We start from the raw sequence: 21,161 nt of genomic DNA, 5'->3' as shown, positions 1-21,161 counted from the left end.
GTCTTTAACAAATCTATGCTGGCTTTCCTTAATTAATCTACACTTGTCCAAGTGACTGTTAACTTTGTCCCTGATTATCATTTCTAAAAGTTTCCTCACTACCGAATTAAAACTGACTGGCCTGTAGTTGCTGGGTTTATCCTTACAACCTTTTTTTAAAAAGGGTATAACATTTGAAATTTCTCCAGTCCTATGGCACCACCCTATTATCTAAGGAAGATTGAAAGATTATGGCCAATACTTCTGCGATTTCCTCCTTAACTTCCCTCGGCATCCTAGGCTGCATCCCATCCGGTACTGGTGACTTATCAACTTTACGTACAGCTAGCCTTTCTAGTGTCTCTTTATCAATGTTTATCTCATCCAGTATTTTCACTACCTCCTCTTTCACTATGACTTTGGCAACATATTCTTCCTTGGTGAAGACAGATGCAAAGTGCTCATTTAGTATCTCAGCCATACCCTTGGCCTCCATGCATCGGTTTCCTTTTTGATCCCTAATTGACCCCACCCCTCCTCTTACTACCCGTTTACTATTTATCTGCTTATAGAACATTTTTGAATTCCTTTTTATGTTAGCTGCCATTCTATTCTCTATACTCTCCTATTTTCTTTTTCACTTCCCCACTGAAATTTCTATATTCTGCCTGATTCTCACTTGTATTCTCAACTTGACATCTGTCATACATGCTCTTTTTCTGCTTCATCTTAATCTCAATCTAGTTCGTCATCTAGGGAGCTCTGGCTTTAGTTGCCCTACCTTTCCCCCTTGTGGGAATGTACCTCAACTGTACCTGAACCATCTTTTCTTTAAAGGCAACCCATTGTTACAGTTTTGCCTGCCAATCTTTGATGGCAATACTATGGCATTTTAACGGTTAATGAGTGGGTATGAAGAGGAGATCCTCTAAGGCAACATTAAAAACATTCCATAGTGGGACCAGGAGGAGCAGAAGTGCTTCTCTGGGCCCCATAATGAAAATCTGAACCTATGATGCCCTGGGCTTCTCCACTTTCCATCTGCAACACAATCCCGATATCCTCTTCCCACAACGTACCTTGATGCCAGCAGGCAGCTTCCAGGCCCCGCATTTATGACTTTCCAGAAGCTGGGCACTTGGCCAGCACGATGTAAATAATACTTGGCCATTAAAATCAACCTAAGCCTCCCACAGAAACTCCTAGGTGTGAAGGCAGTCACGCCTTCCTGCTTCCAGCCCGGGAATTAAAATTCACCCCATGACTCATTTGCTACTATAAATTTACCCTACTGTGCCTGAGTGTAGAATTCAAGAGCAGGGAGGTTATGCTTCAACTGTACAAAACACTAGTTAGGCCACAGCCAGAGTACAGCATGCAGTTCTGGTCACTTACAGGAAAGATGTGATTGCACTAGAGAGAGTACAGAGGAGATTTATGAGGATGTTGCCTGGACTGGAGAATTTTAGTTATGAGGAAAGATTGGATAGGCTGGGGTTGTTTTCTTTGGAACAGAGAAAGCTGAGGGGAGACCTTGGTGAGGTGTATAACATTATGAGGGGCCTAGATAGAGTGGATAGGAAGGACATATTTCCCTGAACAGAGGTGTCAACAACCAGGGGGCATAGATTTAAAGTAATTGGTAAGAGGCTTAGAGGGGATTTGAGGAGAAATGTTTTCACCCACAGGGTGGTGAGGGTATGAACCTCACTGTCTGAAAGGGTGGTAGAAGCAGAAACCCTCACCACTTTAAAAAAATTACTTGGATGTGCACTTGAAGTACCGTAGGGTTACGGACCGAGAGCTGGAAAGTAGGATTAAGCTGGATAGCTCTTTTTCGGCCGGCGCTGACATGATGGGCCGAAATAGCCTCCTTCTGTGCTGTAAATTTCTATGATCCAGTGATCCTAATGTTTAGCTGCCATATCTGCCTTCCTACTCTGCAAGTATTCTGAGTTCATTACCCTCCTGTCGTCCCGTAATCTCTCCCTCCATGTAAATTCCTCAACCCATAGTCACGGCTACCACCTTGACCTTGCAATCTCTCGTAGCCTTGCTATTCCACCTTGTCAATTAAAGATGAAGCCATCTCTGACCATTTCCTGGTATCACTCTCGACCCACATCCCCCTTCCCCAATCCAAACCTACTTCCTTCTACATCTGCCCTTGGAAAAAACTCTCTCCAAACTCTCTTAAAACTGCACTTATCAACTCAAAACTGTCAAACCTTTGGCCCCCTTTTAACAATGGCATTTCTGCAGCCACTGATCTGCTCAACCACACCCTTACCACTACCTTTGATGCCCTAGTCCCTATTAAAAAGATAACTCTCCCCCACGCTGACTATTCCCCCGATGCAGCCCTCATCTTCGCTCCCTCATCAAAAGGGCATAGACTTGAACGGATGTGGTGGACAACTGGTTTAGCCATTCACCGCCAGATCTGGCTGAAAGAAAAAACACATTATCGGTTCCTACTCTTGTCTACAAAAACTGCTCACTATTCCAGGATCATTCTGGATTGTAAAAATAACCCCCGGCTACTATTCTCTACTGCTAACTGTCTCCTTAAACCCCTCTCCCTTGTCTCCACCACACTCACCTCCAACAACAAGTGCTCATGGATTTCTTTGTCTCAAAGATTGAGACAATCTGATCAGCTGCCTCTGCAATTTCCCTTCCTTCACCTAGCCCACAGGGCCAAACTTCATCTGAGGCTCCCCTAGCCCTAAACTCACAGCTTTCTCTACTTTCTCTTTGATCTCCCCTCTTGATCTCTCCAAGCTCATCTTGTCCATCAGACCCACTTCCTACTCTCTTGACCCTATTCCCACTAAACTGCTGACCACTCGACTTTCTTTTTTGGCTCCCATGTTAGCCAGCTTTGTTAACGGTTCTCTCTCCTCAGGTACTGTTCCCATCTCCTTCAAATCTGCTGTCATCACCCCCTCCTCAAAAAAATCAACCCTTGACCCCACTTTGCTTGCTAGCTATCGCCCCATCTCCAACCTCCCTTTCCTGTCCAAAGTACTTGAATGTGTTGTTGCCTCCCAAATCTGTGACCATCATTCCACGAGTTCAATGTTTGAATCCCTTCAATCTGGTTTTTGCCCCTGCCATAGTGCCGAAATGGCTCTCATCAAAGTCACAAATTACATTCTTTGTGAATGTGACAAAGGTAAGCTATCCCTCCTCGTCCTTCTGGACCTGTCTGCAGCCTTTGACACAGTTCACCACTCCATCCTCCTCCAAAGCCTCTCAACCATTGTCCAACTAGTTAGAAATGCACTCGCCTGCTTCCAATCTAATCATAGCCAGAAAATCTCCTGCAATGACATCTCTTCCCACTCCTGCATCATTACCTCTGGTGTCCCCCAAGGATCTGTCCTTGGCCCCCTCTTATTTCTCATCTATATGCTGCCCCTTGGCAAAAACATAGAAACATAGAAAATAGGAGCAGTAGTAGGCCATTCGGCCCTTCGAGCCTGCACCGCCATTCAATATGATCATGGCTGATTGACTATCTCAACACCATATTCCCGCTTTCTCCCCATACCCCTTGATGCATTTTGTGTCTAGAAATCTACCTATCTCCTTCTTAAATATATTCAGTGATTTGGCCTCCACAGCCTTCTGTGGTAGAGAATTCCACAGGCTCACCACCTTCTGGGTGAAGAATTTTCTCCTCATCTCGGTCCTAAATTTCCTACCTTGTATCCTGAGACTGTGACCCCTTGTTCTAGACTTCTCAGCCAGGGGAAACATCCTCCCGCATCCAGTCTGTCCAGCCCTGTCAGAATTTAATATGTTTCAATGAGATCCCCTCTCATTCTTCTAACCTCTAGTGAATACAGGCCTAGTTGACCCAATCTCTCCTCATACGACATCCCAGGAATCAGTCTGGTGAGCCTTTGCTGCACTCCCTCTAAGGCAAGTATATCCTTTCTTCGACAAGGAGACCAAAACTGCACACAATACTTCAGGTTTGGTCTCACCAAGGCCCTATATAACTGTAGTAAGACATCCTTGCTCCTGTACTCAAATCCTCTTGCAATGAAGGCCAACATATCATTTGCCTTCTTAACTGCTTGCTGCACCTGCATGTTTGCTTTTAATGACCCGGTGTACAAGGACACCCGGATCTCTTTGTACATTTACATTTCCCAAGCTATCACCACTTAAATAATACTTTGTTTTTGTTTTTCCTACCAAAGTGGATAACTTCACATTTATCCACATTATACTGCATCTGCCATGGGGTTGCCCACTCACTCAATCTATCTAAATCGCATTGCAGTATCTTTGTATCCTCCTCACAACTCACAATCCCACCTAGTTTTGTGTCGTCAGCAAACTTGGAAATATTACATTTGGTTCCCTCATCCAAATCACATATATAGTGAATAGCTGGGGCCCAAGCACTGATCCCTGTGGTACCCCACTAGTCACTGCTCGCCACCCCAAAAAAGACCCGTTTATTCCTACTCTCTGTTTCCTGTCAGTTAACCAATTTTCAATCCATGCCAGTATATTACCCCCAATCCTATGTGCTTTCATTTTTCACACTAACCTCTGATGTGGGACTTTATCAAAGGCCTTCTGAAAATTCAAATACACTGGTTCTCCCTTATCTATTCTATCAGTTACATTCTCAAAAAACTCCAGTAGGTTTGTCAAACACGATTTTCCTTTCATAAATCCATGTTGACTTTGTCTAATCCCGTTGATATTTTCTAAGTGTCCCGTGATCACATCTTTTATAATAGACTCTAGCATTTTCCCTACTACTGATGTTAGGCTAACTGGTCTGTAGTTCCCTGTTTTCTCTCTCCCTCCTTTTTTAAAATAGTGGGGTTACATTTGCCACCCTCCAATCTGCAGGAACTGTTCCATAATCTATAGAATTTTGGAAGAATGCAACCAATGCATCCACTATTTCCATGGCTATCTCTTTTAGTACTCTGGGATGCAGATTATCAGGCCCTGGGGATTTATCGGCCTTCAGTCCCATTAGTTTCTCCAGCACTATTTTCTTACTAATAATCATTTCCTTTAATTCCTCTTGCTCACTAGACCCTTGGTTCCCTAGCATTTCTGGGACGTTATTTCTGTCCTCTTCCATGAAGACAGAACTGAAGAATTTACTTAATTGTTCTGCCATTTCCTTGTTCCCCATTACAAATTCTCCCGTTTCTGTCTGAAAAGGACCTACATTTGTCTTCACTAATCTTTTTCCTTTTATATACTTGTAGAAACTTTTGCAGTCGTTTTTTATGTTCCTTGCAAATTTACTCTTACATTCTATTTTTCCCCTCTTAATCAATCTCTTGGTCCTTTTTTGCTGAATTCTAAACTCTTCCCAATCCTCAGGCTTGCTAATTTTTTCTGGCAACTTTGTACGACGACTCTTTGGATCTAATACTATCCTTAATTTCTTTTGTTAGCCTTGGTTGGGCCACTTTTCCTTTTGTGTTTTTGCATCAGAAAGGAATGTATAACTGTTGCAATTCATGCATTTGTTCCTCAAATGTTAGCCATTGCCTATCCACTGTCATGCATTTTAATGAATCTTCCCAATCTATCATAGCCAATTCATTCCTCATACCTTCGTAGTTTCCTTTGTTTAGATTTAGGACCCTAGTTTCAGATTGGACTACTTCACTTTCCATCTTAATAAAGAATTCAGTCATGTTATGGTCACTCTTCCCTAAAGGACCCGCACAATAAGATTATTAATTAATCCCTTCTCATTGCACAATACCCAATTTAGGACATCATTTTTCCTTGTAGGCTCCTCAACGTACACACTCTAAGAATTCATCTTCCACAGTATTATTACTAATTTGGTTTGGCCAGTCTATATGTAGATTAAAATCACCTATGATTACTATAGTACCTTTGTTACATGCATCTCTAATTTCCTGTTTGATGCCGTCCCCTACATTACCACTACTGTTTGGAGGCCTATAGACAGCTCCCACCAATGTTTTCTGCCACTTGGTGCTCCTTAGCTCCACCCAGATTGATTCTACATCTTGATTTTCTGAGCCAATATCCTTTCTCATTATTACTCTGATTTCATTCTTTACGAACAACGCCCTTTTCCTTTTTGCCTGTCCTTCCTAAATATCGAATATCCTTGGATATTCAGTTCCCAACCCTGGTCACCCTGCAACCATTTCTCCAAAATTGCAACTATATCGTATCCGTTTACATCTATTTGCGCTGTTAATGCGTCTACCTTATTACGAATGCTTCGTGCATTCAGATACAGTGCTTTTAAATTTGTCTTTTTAACATTATTAGACATCTTAACATTATTTTGTACTATAGCCCTATGGGCCCAAATTTCCCCAAGATTTGCCTCGTTTTTTTTGAGTAAGTAGCTTTTTTTTGGAGTAACTTAAAAATCGCAAATTTCCCCATTTAACTTGCTCCAATGTAAGTCAGTTAGTTAGTTTTTTTTTAGTTTAGTTTGTTCTCTCCAAAAGGGGGCGTGACAAGCCACTTATACCTCTTCTGGCCATAGAAGCAAATTTAGCAAGCTGAAAGTTACTCCTAACTAACTTAGGCCAGTGTATGTGGTCACTTTTGTAGGCACAGAAAAACCTTACCTACATTTAAGGAATCAGCGCAGGTAGCCAGAGATTGGGGGAGGGGGGGCGGGGGGCAGGGGGCAGGGGCAGGGGGGAAGATGAGTTAGAGGATTCCAAAGCTCTAAAGACCTTCACAACATCAGCACAACATTACAACATCTTCAGCACAACAGCTGCACAACATCACCACAAATAAATGAAAGCGAAATCAGCTACAGAAAATAGAGCAGTCCTACTTTGCCAACTGCAGAATGCACCAGCTAGCCCTCCCGCCAGGGCTAGGGGAGGCAGGCACGCATGACAGTAGGGGTGAGGGATTTTTCCTTTTTACAGTTGACCCTAAATGTTGCATGGTCCTAATGGAGGATGATTCAGTTTTGATGCAAAATATATTTTATTGTGAATTTTACAGTGCACTTCAACGATACCAACAACAACAACAGCCACAACAGGAAAGAAAGTCTGTACCTATCCCTCACCCACATCTCGGGGAGAGTGCACTTCCTTAGAGGGTTTGTGATGGTGGTGGGGGGGTGGTTGGGGGCCCGGCTTAGGTCTGACCGGTGGCTGGTGCGTAGAGTGAAGTGGGAGTGACATTTGAGTCTCCGGCCTTTGTGCCCTTATTGCAGAAACCAGCTCCCTCATGGCATCTGCCATCGCCTGTACACCCTCTGAAATGCCTGCTCTGACTTCCGTCTTAGTGCAGAAATTTCACCTGATAGTGTGGCGACCTCATCACGCACCCCACTGATCTTGTGAGGGCATTGGTCTCCTCACCCAATGAAAAAACCTGATTAACTTCTGCTGAGGACTGCCTCTCAGGAGAGACTGGTCCTCTCCTTCCCCTCGCCGTGGGTCTACCTAGAACATAAGAACATAAGAATTAGGAACAGGAGTAGGCCATCTAGCCCCTCGAGCCTGCTCCGCCATTCACCAAGATCATGGCTGATCTGGCCGTGGACTCAGCTCCACTTACCCGCCCGCTCCCCGTAACCCTTAATTCCCTTATTGGTTAAAAATCTATCTATCTGTGACTTGAATACATTCAATGAGCTAGCCTCAACTGCTTCCTTGGGCAGAGAATTCTACAGATTTACAACCCTCTGGGAGAAGAAATTCCTTCTCAACTCGGTTTTAAATTGGCTCCCCTGTATTTTGAGGCTGTGCCCCCTAGTTCTAGTCACCCCGACCAGTGGAAACAACCTCTCTGCCTCTATCTTGTCTATCCCTTTCATTATTTTAAATGTTTCTATAAGATCACCCCTCATCCTTCTGAATTCCAACGAGTAAAGACCCAGTCTACTCAATCTATCATCATAAGGTAACCCCCTCATCTCCGGAATCAGCCTAGTGAATCGTCTCTGTACCCCCTCCAAAGCTAGTATATCTTTCCTTAAGTAAGGTGACCAAAATTGCACGCAGTACTCCAAGTGCGGCCTCACCAATACCCTATACAGTTGCAGCAGGACCTCCCTGCTTTTGTACTCCATCCCTCTTGCAATGAAGGCCAACATTTCATTCGCCTTCCTGATTACCTGCTGCACCTGCAAACTAACTTTTTGGGATTCATGCACAAGGACCCCCAGGTTCCTCTGCACCGCAGCATGTTGTAATTTCTCCCCATTCAAATAATATTCCCTTTTACTATTTTTTTTCCCAAGGTGGATGACCTCACACTTTCCGACATTGTATTCCATCTGCCAAACCTTAGCCCATTCGCTTAACCTATCTAAATCTCTTTGCAGCCTCTCTGTGTCCTCTACACAACCCGCTTTCTGACTAATCTTTGTGTCATCTGTAAATTTTGTTACACTACACTCTGTCCCCTCTTCCAGGTCATCTATGTATATTGTAAACAGTTGTGGTCCCAGCACCGATCCCTGTGGCACACCACTAACCACCGATCTCCAACCCGAAAAGGACCCATTTATCCCAACTTTCTGCTTTCTGTTAGCCAGCCAATTCTCTATCCATGCTAATACATTTCCTCTGACTCTGCGTACCTTTATCTTCTGCAGTAACCTTTTGTGTGGCACCTTATCCAATGCCTTTTGGAAATCGAAATACACCACATCCATCGGTACACCTCTATCCACCATGTTCGTTATATCCTCAAAGAATTCCAGTAAATTAGTTAAACCTAGTGGCACCTCTCCAGTGTGAGGCGCAGGCTGGGACGGTGGGGGACTGGGTGTCCCAAGATGCATTTCCCCACCGCCATTCGGACCCGCGACCTCAGAAGGTGTGAACCCAAGGAAGGTTGCCGAGGAGCTAATGGAAGGCTCTGGCTGTGTGATGCCCTGTGATATGTCCTGATCAATATCGCGGTCAGCATTCTCCTGAGCACACATTTCCACGGACCCCTCCTCCCCCATCCGCCTTGGTCTGGAGCACATGCATCTGGATCCTCAGGATCATGAGGAGTGTCGTCGTCTTCTGCAAAAGACAACACAACAGTCAAATGGTTAGCAGCACAGGAGGGGGCAGGATGGGTGGCATGAGTAGTCTCACGCGTAGCAGGCCAGTCAGCAGGTTGATTTGAAGGGCCACCATGCATTTTAATGACTCACCCTCACCCTCGCGTGTGGGTCCAGCTTGTGCAGAGCTTATTCTTTTTCTGCCAGTGCGAGTCAGCAAGGCAGCAACCCTCTGTTCCAGGGGTGTCAGTTGGTGCAGATTTGGCAGCCCTCCTCCTGTTCTAGTTCTCTCTCTCTTGTTGTGGGCCAATTTCTTCTACAAAGATTAAAATATTAATTGTCAGACAAGGTGTGCTTCTGATGGGTGGGACACATACAGATGCTCACATTTTCCACTGCAATTCAATTTAAAGATGAAGATATTACTTACACTCACTACTTGACCAACGTCCTGCCATTTCTTCTTGCACTGGCTTCCAGATCTTGCGATGTTGACCCCAGCGGAGAATTCTTCGGCAACGAGGTTCCATCTTTTCCTCATTTCCTTGGGGGAAACCTTTGACGGACCACTCTTGCTGATATCCAACTCCAACCATTTCTCCTCAATAACCGTCACTAATTTCTCCACTTCCTCATGGAGGAAATTCTTGGTTCTTCTTGCACGCTCTTGCACCATTTGTCTATTGGACTCAAACGCAGGTAATGTTCAAAGATCACACTTACACCTCTCTTACAACTATCCAGCACTCCTTTCCACTCCCTCAGCCACACAAAAATCAATATTCAGACCTCACCTTTATATATGCTCCATAGCCACTTATTCTGAGGACGCGCTCCCTTTAATTGGCCGATTGGCAAGCTTCCTGTTACACTGCGCATGTGTGCAGACTGAACCGCCCATTGCGCATGTGCGCACACTCAAACGGTCATGCGTGCCCCTGCCGGCACTGCACGACACGCTGGGCCCAAGCCCCGTCCCCCCCTGCAAGCGCGGCCGAAGCTCCACCCCCACCCAACCCCCACACTCTGCTGCGTGACGCCGATGGATCCGGACAACGAGGGAGTGGCCAAATTCCGAGCTAGATTTTTGGTGCTTTTTTTCCTCCCGGAAGTCGGCGCACCACATCGAGATATGCCACTCTAAGTGGCTGAGGAAATTTGGGGCCTATTTGTCTTATCGTTATTTATTCTTACCTGGACCCTATTTGTTAGTGCACCCTTTTGTTTGTATGCTCTGTCCCTTCCTGACATAATCTTCTTATCCTTACCACAATCACTTTCCTGCATTGCTTCCTTTTCTTTTCTCTTTAGCATTCTAGATTTCTCTCCACTGGGACCCTCCCCCCGCCTTATTTAGTTTAAAGCCCTGTCTACCTCCCTAGTTATTCGATTCGCTAGAACGCTGCATAGTTCAGGTGTAGTCCGTCTCCACGGAACAGCTCTCTCTTTCCCAAGTATTGTTGCCAGTGCCCCACGAATCGAAACCCACACCAACCTCTGAGCCACGCATTCATCTCCTTGATTCTATTGACCCTATGCCAATTTGCTCGTGGCTCAGGTAATAATGCAGAGATTATTACCTTTGTGGTTCTGCTTTTCAGTTTAGTCCCTAACTGCTCAAACTCTCTCAGCAGAACCTCTTTCTTAGTCCTACCTATGTCATTGGTACCTACATGTACCATGATAACTGGATCCTCCCCCTCCCACTCCAAGTTCTTCTCCAGCCCGGAGATGTCCTTTACTCTGGCGGGTAACACAGCCTTCGGGACCAATGTTCTCAGCTGCAGAGAATCTTATCTATCCCCCTAACTATACTGTCCCCTATTACAACTATCTGCCTCTTTACTCCCCCCACTTGAATGGCTTTCTGCACCACGGTGACTTGGTCAGTCTGCTCGTCCACCCCGCAGTCTGCACACTTGTCCACAAGGGTTGCAAGAACCTCAAATCTATTGGACAAGTGCAGGGACTGAGGCTCCTGTAATACTACCTCCTGGATCCCCATCCCTGCCTCACTCTCAGTCACACCCTTCTGTCCCTGACCACGTGTCAATTCTAAAGTATTTAATCTAGAGGGTGTGGCTGCCTCCTGGAGCAAAAGGTCCAGGTAACTTTCTCTCTCCTTGATGTCTCGCAATATCTGCAGCTTGGACTCCAGCTCCTCAACTCAGAGCCGAAGTTCGTCGAGCCGCAGATGTAGTCGCCCTGGGCCAAAACATCCAGAAGCTCCCACATATTGCAGCAGCAACACATCTCCATTATTTAATTTAATTAATTAGTTTAGCGTTAATCAAGTATTTGCCCTATATAGTTTATTAAATTAGTTAAATAAATAAAGATTCGTTTTTAGAATTTAGTTATATGTTATATGTTAACTTAAAAGAAAAACTTAGCCCACAGTCACTAACAATCACTTACCTGCCTGACCTGTGATGTCACACTGCAGAGTTCTCGCTACTCAGAGCCATGCGATCTCCTGGGAGAGGCAAAAAACAGATAAAAACCCAGACCAAAAAATCTGGGAAAATTCTTCTCCGACCCAACCAGGTGATCGAAACTGGTCCAGGAGATCACACTGGACGTATTAGATACCTTAAAGTTGCAGGTCTGCTGCGGCTTTTATCCCCACTCTCAGGCCTCGGTCTGCTCCCGCTCAGGTACGCCGCCGCTCTGCAGAAAAAGTTAGGTAAAACAAGGCAAAGCAACACCTCCCGCCCCCACTTCACTGACCTCCTCCACTTACCAAACTCTGAGGTTTCCCATTCTGCTGCTGCGGAGCCAGCTTCCACATGTACGCTGACGACATCCAGCTCTACCTCTCCACCACTTCTCTCGACCCCTGCTTGGTATCTAAATTGTCAGACTGCTTGTCCGACATCCAGTACTGGATGAGCAGAAATTTTCTCCAATTAAATATTGGGAAGACCGAAGCCATTATCTTTGGTCCCCGCCACAAACTGCCTTCCCTAGCCACTGACTCTATCCCTCTCCCTAGTATCAATCTGAGGGTGAACAAGACTGTTCGCAACCTAGGTGTCATATTTGACCCTGAAATGAATTTCTAGCCACATATCCGCAGCATAACTAAAACCACCTTTTTCCACCTCCATAACATTGCCCGCCTTCTCCCCTGCCTCAGCTCTTCTGCTGCTGAAACCCTCATTCATGCCTTTGTTACCTCTAGACGTGCCTATTCCAACTCACTCCTGGCCTGCCTCCCACATTCTACACTACGTAAACTTGAGGTCATCCAAAACTCAGCCCCCGTGTCCTAACTCGCACCAAGTCATGACTACACCTGTGCTTTCTGACCTACATTAGCTCTCAGTTAAACAACGGCTCGATTTTAAAATTCTCATCCTTGTTTACAAATCACTCCATAGCCTTGCCCCTTCCTATCTCTGTAATCTTTTTCAGGCTCACAACCCCACAAGATGTCTGCGCTCCTCAAATTCTGCCTTCTCGAACATCTCTCATTATAACTGCTCAACCATCAGTGGCTGTGCCTTCAGCTGCCTGGGTCCTAAGCTCTGGAACTCCCTCTCTCCGCCTCTCTACCTCACTTTCCTCCTTTAAGATTCTCCTGAAAACCTACCTCTTAAACAAGCTTTTGGTCATCTGCCTTCTTTTGTGGCTCAGTGTCAAATTTATCTGTTTTGTCTTGGAATACTGCTGTGAAGCGCCTTGGGACATTTTACTACATTAGATGCTATATAAATAAAAGTTATTATTATTATTATTATTGGATAAATACTTGAAGGGAGAAATTTGCAAGGCTATGGGGAATGCGACTAGTTAGATAGCTCTTTCAAAGAGCTGGCATAGGCACTATGGGCCGAATAGACTCCATCTATGATGTATCATTCTATGATTCTTCCGTTGACTGATGAGGACAATGGAAGACAGATATGGCTGCTATATATTCTGAGATGCCAGACAACTGGCTTTAGAGTGCCATTGCTCAGGACTTGGGTGTGCAGGTTGTCTATCCCCTTAACCAGGATTGGTCAATTGTTGACCCAAATAAAGGAATAGGAGGTGCATCTTAAAATGGAGAAATGTTATCCCCCCTTCCAAAAAAATTAAATATTGAACAGAGAACTCCATTTATTACCTGTTGAATAAAGAAATAGTGGGAAAATAGCAAAATGAGCACTTCCACGTTGAATTTTGTGCAAAGACTTGTGTACTTTGTACAAAAAATGTGAATAGCTGTAAAATGTAAAGCAGCTTTAACATACAGATGCAAAATAATGACATGACTTATAAGCACTTTAGAATTTACGCATGCTTTTCATCACCAAGGTATGATGTGTGACACAGGACACACATTAGGCTGGTAATAGTGTTGCTTCCCACAGTGCCCCATATCTGGAGAAAATCACTAATTCACTTAAATTGCTGCATTCCATGGCTTTGAAATAATATTTCATCTGGCTTTAATGTCTTGCATCATTAAACTGCATCGCCCCGTAATCGAAGTTCATTAACAATGATCATGGTGACATGTGGCGAGAGAAAGAAAATGGAGGACATAGACTGGACAGCAAAGCATTGTACTTTGATATGTTTGTTCATGTGCAGTCACACTGCTGCTGTTTCAATAGAAGAAAATGCTAACAGATTTCATATATAGAAACATGCAGAGAGAAAAATATTAAAATCACACTTATCAGTGTTCAAAACTATTTAAGTTATTAAATACTGCAGCACCTGAAATGTATAATTTTGATTTCTAATGCAAATATAATTCCAAAATTGCTTATTTCGCTTCCAGTATTCTCTTTTTCTCTCCCTCCTATTCTGAAGGCATTGACTTTTGCTGGCATATTGTAAAATGGGTGGTGGCAACCCTGTGGTACTTGCTCAAATGGGCATACTTCACATGTGAGTCTACACAGTGAGTGTTGGAGAACTATTCAACTGTGGAAGGCATTACAGTCAGGCTGATCTCGGGTCGTTCATGAGAGATCAGACACAGGAGAGTTTTCCCCTTCCTAAGCTAATTGAAATTTTCCTAATTATTCCCCGAGATCAACCATCATGGGGACAGACCAGCAATCATGTCTAGATCTTCTGATCTGTACAGCTCAGTGCTGCACTAGGTGGACTTTATCTACTAGGCCATTGCAGGAAATGTACTTTTAAACCTATCAACCTATAAATATTATGACACACTAATGCATGATGTTGTATTAAACTAAAAAATATTTCTCAGTAAATCCTGCCCGGGGACCTTATTATACTCTGGTCAAGGACTATATTATTGCTTAAACAAAATCTATCTCCTCTTGTTATGTGATGTTAATAAAAGGCCCACTGGCCTCAAAACAAACATGATTGCATGCTACCTAAAACACACTCGGTATAAAAAATTAATTACATCGCAAGAGAAATGAAATGGCTACAAAACATTTAAATGTAGCACAAGACTAACTACAAAATGCACACAGAATATGGAACCTCGCACAGGATTCCTTCACAGACCATTTACTTAATAACCATAAACTACAGAAACTGTAAACAAATTGAAAAATATGTATTTTTTAAAGTTTTTTTCAAATTGTAAAGCTCCCTTCAGTGTCCATCAGCCTTGAGAGGTGACCTAGTAGAGGTATTTAAAATTATGAAGGGGTTCGATAGGGTAGATGTAGAGAAGAGTTTCCACTTTAGGGGAATTCAAAACTGGGGGCTATCAATACAAGATCGTCACTAATAAATCAAAGAATTCAGGAGAAACTTCTTTACTCAGAGAATTGTGAGAATATGGAACTCACTACCACATGGACTGGTTGAGGCAATTGCACAGAAGAAGGCCATTCAGCCCATGAGGGAGAAAGGAATAGAAAAATATGTTGATAGGGGGAAATGAAATAAGGTGGGAGCAGGCTCGTGGGAGCATAAACACTGGCATAGACTTGTTGGGCTAAAAGGCCTGTTTCTGTACTTTAAAATTCTATAAAGCATACTCCCAGCCATGTTATTCTAGAATTTCTTTTAAAAAATGCCTATGGGGTGCTAATATGTTGAAACCAAACCTGATGCCTTTGTGACTGTGACAGAGGTAAACTATCCCTCCTCATTAATTTTTACTTGTCTGCAGCCTTTGACACAGTTGACCATTGCATTCTTCTGCTGTTCCTGTGAAGCACCTTAGAGTGTTTTCTCTGTTAAAGGCACTTTATAAATACAAGCTGTTGTTTGAGAATGGATTTACATCATGACTCTCTTGCAGATTTGTTCTTTTTATCAGTTAACCATAAACTCTTGCAATAAGGGGGCAATGACTCCCACTACATTCAAGAATGGCAAAGGACATCTGATTCGGGCCAATTATGTGCGACTACAATCAACATGAACCTGCAAGCTCTGAAAATAGTCCATAGAACCTGTGGATGATGATAAAAAGAAATGCACATGTTGAAAATCTGAAATAAAAGCAGCAAATACTAATAGTACCTAGCAGATCCATCAGCATGTTAAAACTTTTGATTAATACTGTAATGAAGGGCCTGTACTCAGAATCCGATGCTGACAGAGCTGTTGTGTATTTCCAATATTTTCTGATTTTTCGTTTAGCCTATAGATGCTGTTTGGAATAGGCAGATAGGGAAAATCTTGGCATTTTTTTTTTTTACCATTTTGTAGCAGATTTCTTTGGCCAATACACAAGGACCAAACATGTAAAAAAAAAAAGGTTGAATTTAAAACAAATCTTTGCGTATCAGCGCAACACATGTATGTTATCACATGCAATGCGAATGTGTGGGAGTAATGTTTTTTTTAACAACAAATGGTTTGTACTAATCACAATGCATTGAAAAATTAGGTTAAAATAGGTTGTATGCAAAATATTTGCTTGGCCACATGCTGGCTGGTAAATATCGCACTGGCATATTGGGGATTGTTTTATCAAGGTTACAGCTAAGGAACATTGTTGGGTAGAGGAAGTTGTGCTAGATGCTGGCACTAGATTCACAAGTGGAAAAGATTCAACTTCCCAGAACTAAAATCTTCATCTTAATGAGCCCAAAATTCACAAAAGCTCATTTTAAAATTTGAAATAAAGGGGCTGAAATTGCCCCTTTCTATAAGAGCCATGATCGCCTCAAAGAGGCGGCCATAGGTCAGTAAAGACTCACCGCCTAATCGGCGCAGAGTCGCTGACATTTAATAAATGGCCCTCCATGTTTTTGCCTGCGATGATCGTTACCTAGCCACCCCGTCGAGCATGTAACGACTGCCTTCCAACCAGCAGCGACCCCCTTTCCACCCCCCGTGGGAAATTGCCCTGTGGGAGCGGAGCCCCCGACAGATTTCCCCTGCGGGAAGTTACATAGAAACATAGAAAATAGGTGCAGGAGTAGGCCATTCGGCCCTTCTAGCCTGCACCGCCATTCAATGAGTTCATGGCTGAACATTCAACTTCAGTACCCCATTCCTGCTTTCTCGCCATACCCCTTGATCCCCCTAGTAGTAAGGACCTCATCTAACTCCTTTTTGAATATATTTAGTGAATTGGCCTCAACAACTTTCTGTGGTAGAGAATTCCACAGGTTCACCACTCTCTGGGTGAAGAAGTTCCTCCGCATCTCGGTCCTAAATGGCTTACCCCTTATCCTTAGACTGTGACCTCTGGTTCTGGACTTCCCCAACATTGGGAACATTCTTCCTGCATCTAACCTGTCTAACCCCGTCAGAATTTTAAACGTTTCTATGAGGTCCCCTCTCATTCTTCTGAACTCCAGTGAATACAAGCCCAGTTGATCCAGTCTTTCTTGATAGGTCAGTCCCGCCATCCCGGGAATCAGTCTGGTGAACCTTCGCTGCACTTCCTCAATAGCAAGAATGTCCTTCCTCAGGTTAGGAGACCAAAACTGTACACAATACTCCAGGTGTGGCCTCACCAATGCCCTGTACAACTGTAGCAACACCTCCCTGCCCCTGTACTCAAATCCCCTTGCTATGAAGGCCAACATGCCATTTGCTTTCTTAACCGCCTGCTGCACCTGCATACCAACCTTCAATGACTGATGTACCATGACACCCAGGTCTCTTTGCACCTCCCCTTTTCCTAATCTGTCACCATTCAGATAATAGTCTGTCTCTCTGTTTTTACCACCAAAGTGGATAACCTCACATTTATCCACATTATACTTCATCTGCCATGCATTTGCCCACTCACCTAACCTATCCAAGTCGCTCTGCAGCCTCACAGCATCCTCCTCGCAGCTCACACTGCCACCCAACTTAGTGTCATCCGCAAATTTGGAGATACTACATTTAATCCCCTCATCTAAATCATTAATGTACAGTGTAAACAGCTGGGGCCCCAGCACAGAACCTTGCGGTACCCCACTAGTCACTGTAAGTCTGGGCGACGTGTCTGCCCTTAAAGGGGAGGTCCGCTGCAGCCGCCATTTTATTTTAATTGTCGGCCGACTCCGAGGTCGGCCCGACAATGGTGGCCACGGGTTCGGCCGGGCCGCCAACAGGCAGCCTGGCACCCCCTTTTGGGTACCGGGCCGTTGGCCCAGCCGAAACCCTCCCTGGTGGCCCAGTGGGTCCCACTAACGTGGCTGCAGAGCTCGCAGCGGCCCTCCCATTTAACTGAAGGGGAAGGCCGTTGTGATGCGTCAGCATGCGCTGATGACTATAAGCGACGACCACTCCGATGCAAAGGCACTTCCGCCCCACAGCCGACTAGAACACCACCCTGAGGAAAAAAAATAAACAAAGAGCTGAATGTCGCTTGAGTCTCCACTCCATGGATTGGGGCGGAGAAAAAACTAAGGGCTCAATTTTCCCCAGTGATTTGCGCCATTTTTTTAGCACGTGCCGCTGTTTTTGGCCTAAGTTTTTAAAAAAATACAAGTTTCCCCAATCAATTTGCACCAGTGTAGCTCAGTTAAGATTTTTTTAGATTCATTTTTTTTAAAGTGAAAGGGGACTAAACCTGCCACCTGCACCAATTCCAGCCAATTAGGCAAATTTGGCCAGCTCAGATTTACTCCAGTTCTTCCTAGGCTGGCATATGTGGCCTCTGTAGAAAAAACTTCTGGTGAGCTAAGAAAATTGGTGCAGGTAAGTAAACAGCGCAGCAGATGCCCGGACAGCAGCAGCAGGAGAGGTGAGAGGAGGGGGAAGCATTTCGGGTATAGTTAGGAGCGAGGACCGGGAGGGAGGAGGCCATTCGGCCTGGGATAGTGCAGGGACCGGGACAAGGTGAGGACATTCGGCTAGGGATAGGAGCGGGGACCGGCACTGGGAGGCCCTTTGGCCTGGGATGGGGCGGGCACTGGCATTGGGAGGGGGGGGGGACTTTAATAATTTAATGGAGGTAAGTTGCTGCAATGTTTAATGTGCTTGTGCTTGGTAAGTTGCTGTAATGTGCTTGTGCAGGTTGCTGTGAGCTGGCTGCAAGTGTCACTTTCCAGCCTCAGCCCGCATTGTGAATCTGGTTACCGTAGCAACCCGCTCTTTTTGGCGCAGATTATGGCTCCACCCCCAAAACCAAATGACAGGTTAGGCGCTGCCAAAATGAAGAACTCAAATGGGGAAACTTGGAAGATTTTTTTTTGGCGTACTTGGGGCCCCTAAAAAAACTGGTGTAACTCTTCAAGTATGCCAAAAAACAGCTTTGGGGAAAATTGTGCCCAAAAACTGGTGCGTGCGCCACTTTGTCGTCAGGGTGCAATTTCGGCCCCAAAATGTTGAAAAACGCTCAATTTTCTTCAGTTGGTCCCTGTGTCATCACCAAAGTAGTAGAGGAATTATGTGTGCTGTAATTCAGGATTTGTTAATCCTTACCCTGCTGATTAAGCAGCAACTTTTGACATTCCTCAACAAATTAATGATTAGCATTTTACAGGGATCGATGATGGTAGATCTGTGAATTAAGAAGCAATGGACTAATAAAGTACTGATTATAACATTAAATAACTGTTATTGTTACACAATTTATCAGCAGTGTTGGAGGAAAGTGTTATGTTTGTGTAACAAGCTGATTATCCATTGTTTACAGTGCCAATAACTTGAGGCGTGAACTTGATCGAGAGAAGATAATGAGACGGCTTTTGATGACGGAACTATGAAAGCACAGCTTGGATCAGCTGGCAAGAACTGGACCAGGGCCTCTGTGTGCCTTTTGTCTGCTTACATTCCTTTTTTTGAATGTCAGACAAACCAGCTTCAATGCGTGCAGTTTGTTACACTTTCTTCATTGTGATTCATAAAATGTGTTTATTTTTTATCATACTCAACCGGATGTTTACATTACTTTCCTGCTTTAATCAGGAAGGAGATGCTTTACAAGGGTCGGCATAAAGTTAGTCTCTGATACTGCCTCTGTAACAGGTGTCGCCAACGCAACAGTGTGAAGGTTTACTTTGTTGAAAAGGCCATTCACAACAAGTGCTGTACACAGCTTACTTTAATTGTAAGAAAACAAAGTCTGTATATATTTGCACTATGTTTTGGAGAATATTTTGATAGGACTTATGGAAAACAGTCATTTTGTATAACCGGAGCTATTTCTGAGCCATTACATTTTACTGGTCTAGTTTTAAGTGAAAGGAAAGAGTAAACGTACGGTAGCTCTATTCGTATTTAAAAGAAAAATACACTTTTAACAAAATCTCTGCAGCCACCTTAATACAATCAGATGTGAGATTTGCTATACCCCAAACTCAAATTTTTATTAAACATAGTTGTATGTCCCCACGATATACTCCCACATCGAGGTATATTTTAAATCAAGGCAGGGTCTTGGTCAAATGGTTGTGCTTAAGATACAATTCATAGAATCATAAAATGATACAGCACAGAATGAGACCTTTTGGCCCTTCATGCATGTCGGAAAAAAATGAATTCTTATCAAAATGCAATTGAATTGGTTTCAAAAGAAAAGTTGACAGAAGTCCTTGTATTCAGTCAAACCTCTTTTCAAACAATTTGGCAGAATTGAATCAAGTATGTTAATATTTTACTGTAAAACTAGACATTTTTGCCATGCAATAGATTCTCGTACAGTTCATGTACATAGTTTTTACTGCTAATATTCAACATTAGCGTTGTGTAAAATGGTAGGCTATTTGGCACAAAAATTATATAAAAATGATACTTTTGGGAAGTGAATCTAAAGTTTTTTTAATTAAATGTTATTGATTTTCTATAGTGTTCTAAACAGCAGCTTGAGGAAATGACAACCTGACTCGGGTTATACATACATTGTTAATGCTGATGCAGAATTGTTTAGTCCTACAGTAAGGCTCATATGACTGCCTCAGTTTGCTAGCAATGTTTCCCATAACAAAATGTACTAGGCCTGATTTGGTTTGTCGAGACTTTATCCGAGATTTTCCTTGGGAGGGGTGTTTCTCACGATCGGTCTGGGTAACTTTGGCAGAAATCCCAGATAGGTTATGTAAACTGGGTTCCCATCAAAGATACAGCAGCCAATTGAGAGAACCTCTGAGGAAATTCCCAGCACTGATGTCTTATAGTAAGATAGTTTAATTTGCAACGTTAAAATATCCTGTTTATCAAATATATGGGGACATACTCCAGTGTTAAGTGACTTGCATGTTGAGAACAGTAGACCTCTTCAATGGCTTATTCATCATTTTCCAGATTGGTATTGGTTATATATTTCTGATTATGTTTGCAGTTACCAGTTAGTGACACTGATGCCAAAAAATAATGATAGACTCTGTGATTAAATGCTTTATTGTAAATAATACACTTTTAAGACAAGGTTTGTCTAAAATAACTGGGTTGGTTTTTAAAGTTGGTTTTTAAAGTTATGTGTTTTAAGATGTGAAATTGGTTCCTTTCATAACCTAAGGTACAAAACAGTTACATCAATATGGTGGAAAGTTGCGCACTCACACTCCAGGAATTAATACAGTATGTGAACCATTAAATTTTAAGCAAAAATTCAGGTACCTAATTCAAAGAAGTGTGAAGGTGTATGTTATCACAATATGAAATAATTTACTAGATATCTGGTACAAAATTTATATTTAAATCTATATTTAATCATTTTGGATCCCATGGTATTATGAAATATTTTTAAATTTCATGGGAGCTGAGTTTATTTTTTTTTAAATCCTTTAACGAATTTCAGGATATTGTTTCCCATGAGTTGCAGTACCATGTAATCCAAAAT

General features: G+C 43.3%; 1 protein-coding gene across 1 annotated transcript in view; it reads left to right on the top strand.

Annotated features, from left to right (window-relative positions):
* Nucleotides 1-19,114, top strand: part of LOC139264533 (band 4.1-like protein 4B) — a 457,521-nt gene extending 438,407 nt beyond the window's left edge. The window contains exon 25 of the mRNA XM_070881140.1: nucleotides 19,017-19,114. Coding sequence (XP_070737241.1) covers nucleotides 19,017-19,086 — 70 coding nt within the window. The 3' untranslated portion in view covers nucleotides 19,087-19,114. The remainder of the gene's footprint in view (nucleotides 1-19,016) is intronic.
* The last annotated feature ends 2,047 nt before the right edge of the window (nucleotides 19,115-21,161 follow it).

Source organism: Pristiophorus japonicus, chromosome 5 (genome assembly GCF_044704955.1).
Source record: "Pristiophorus japonicus isolate sPriJap1 chromosome 5, sPriJap1.hap1, whole genome shotgun sequence".
Classification (NCBI taxonomy): Eukaryota; Metazoa; Chordata; class Chondrichthyes; family Pristiophoridae; genus Pristiophorus; species Pristiophorus japonicus.
Note: the sequence above shows the minus strand (reverse complement) of the source record. Positions and strands in the feature narration are given on the sequence as shown.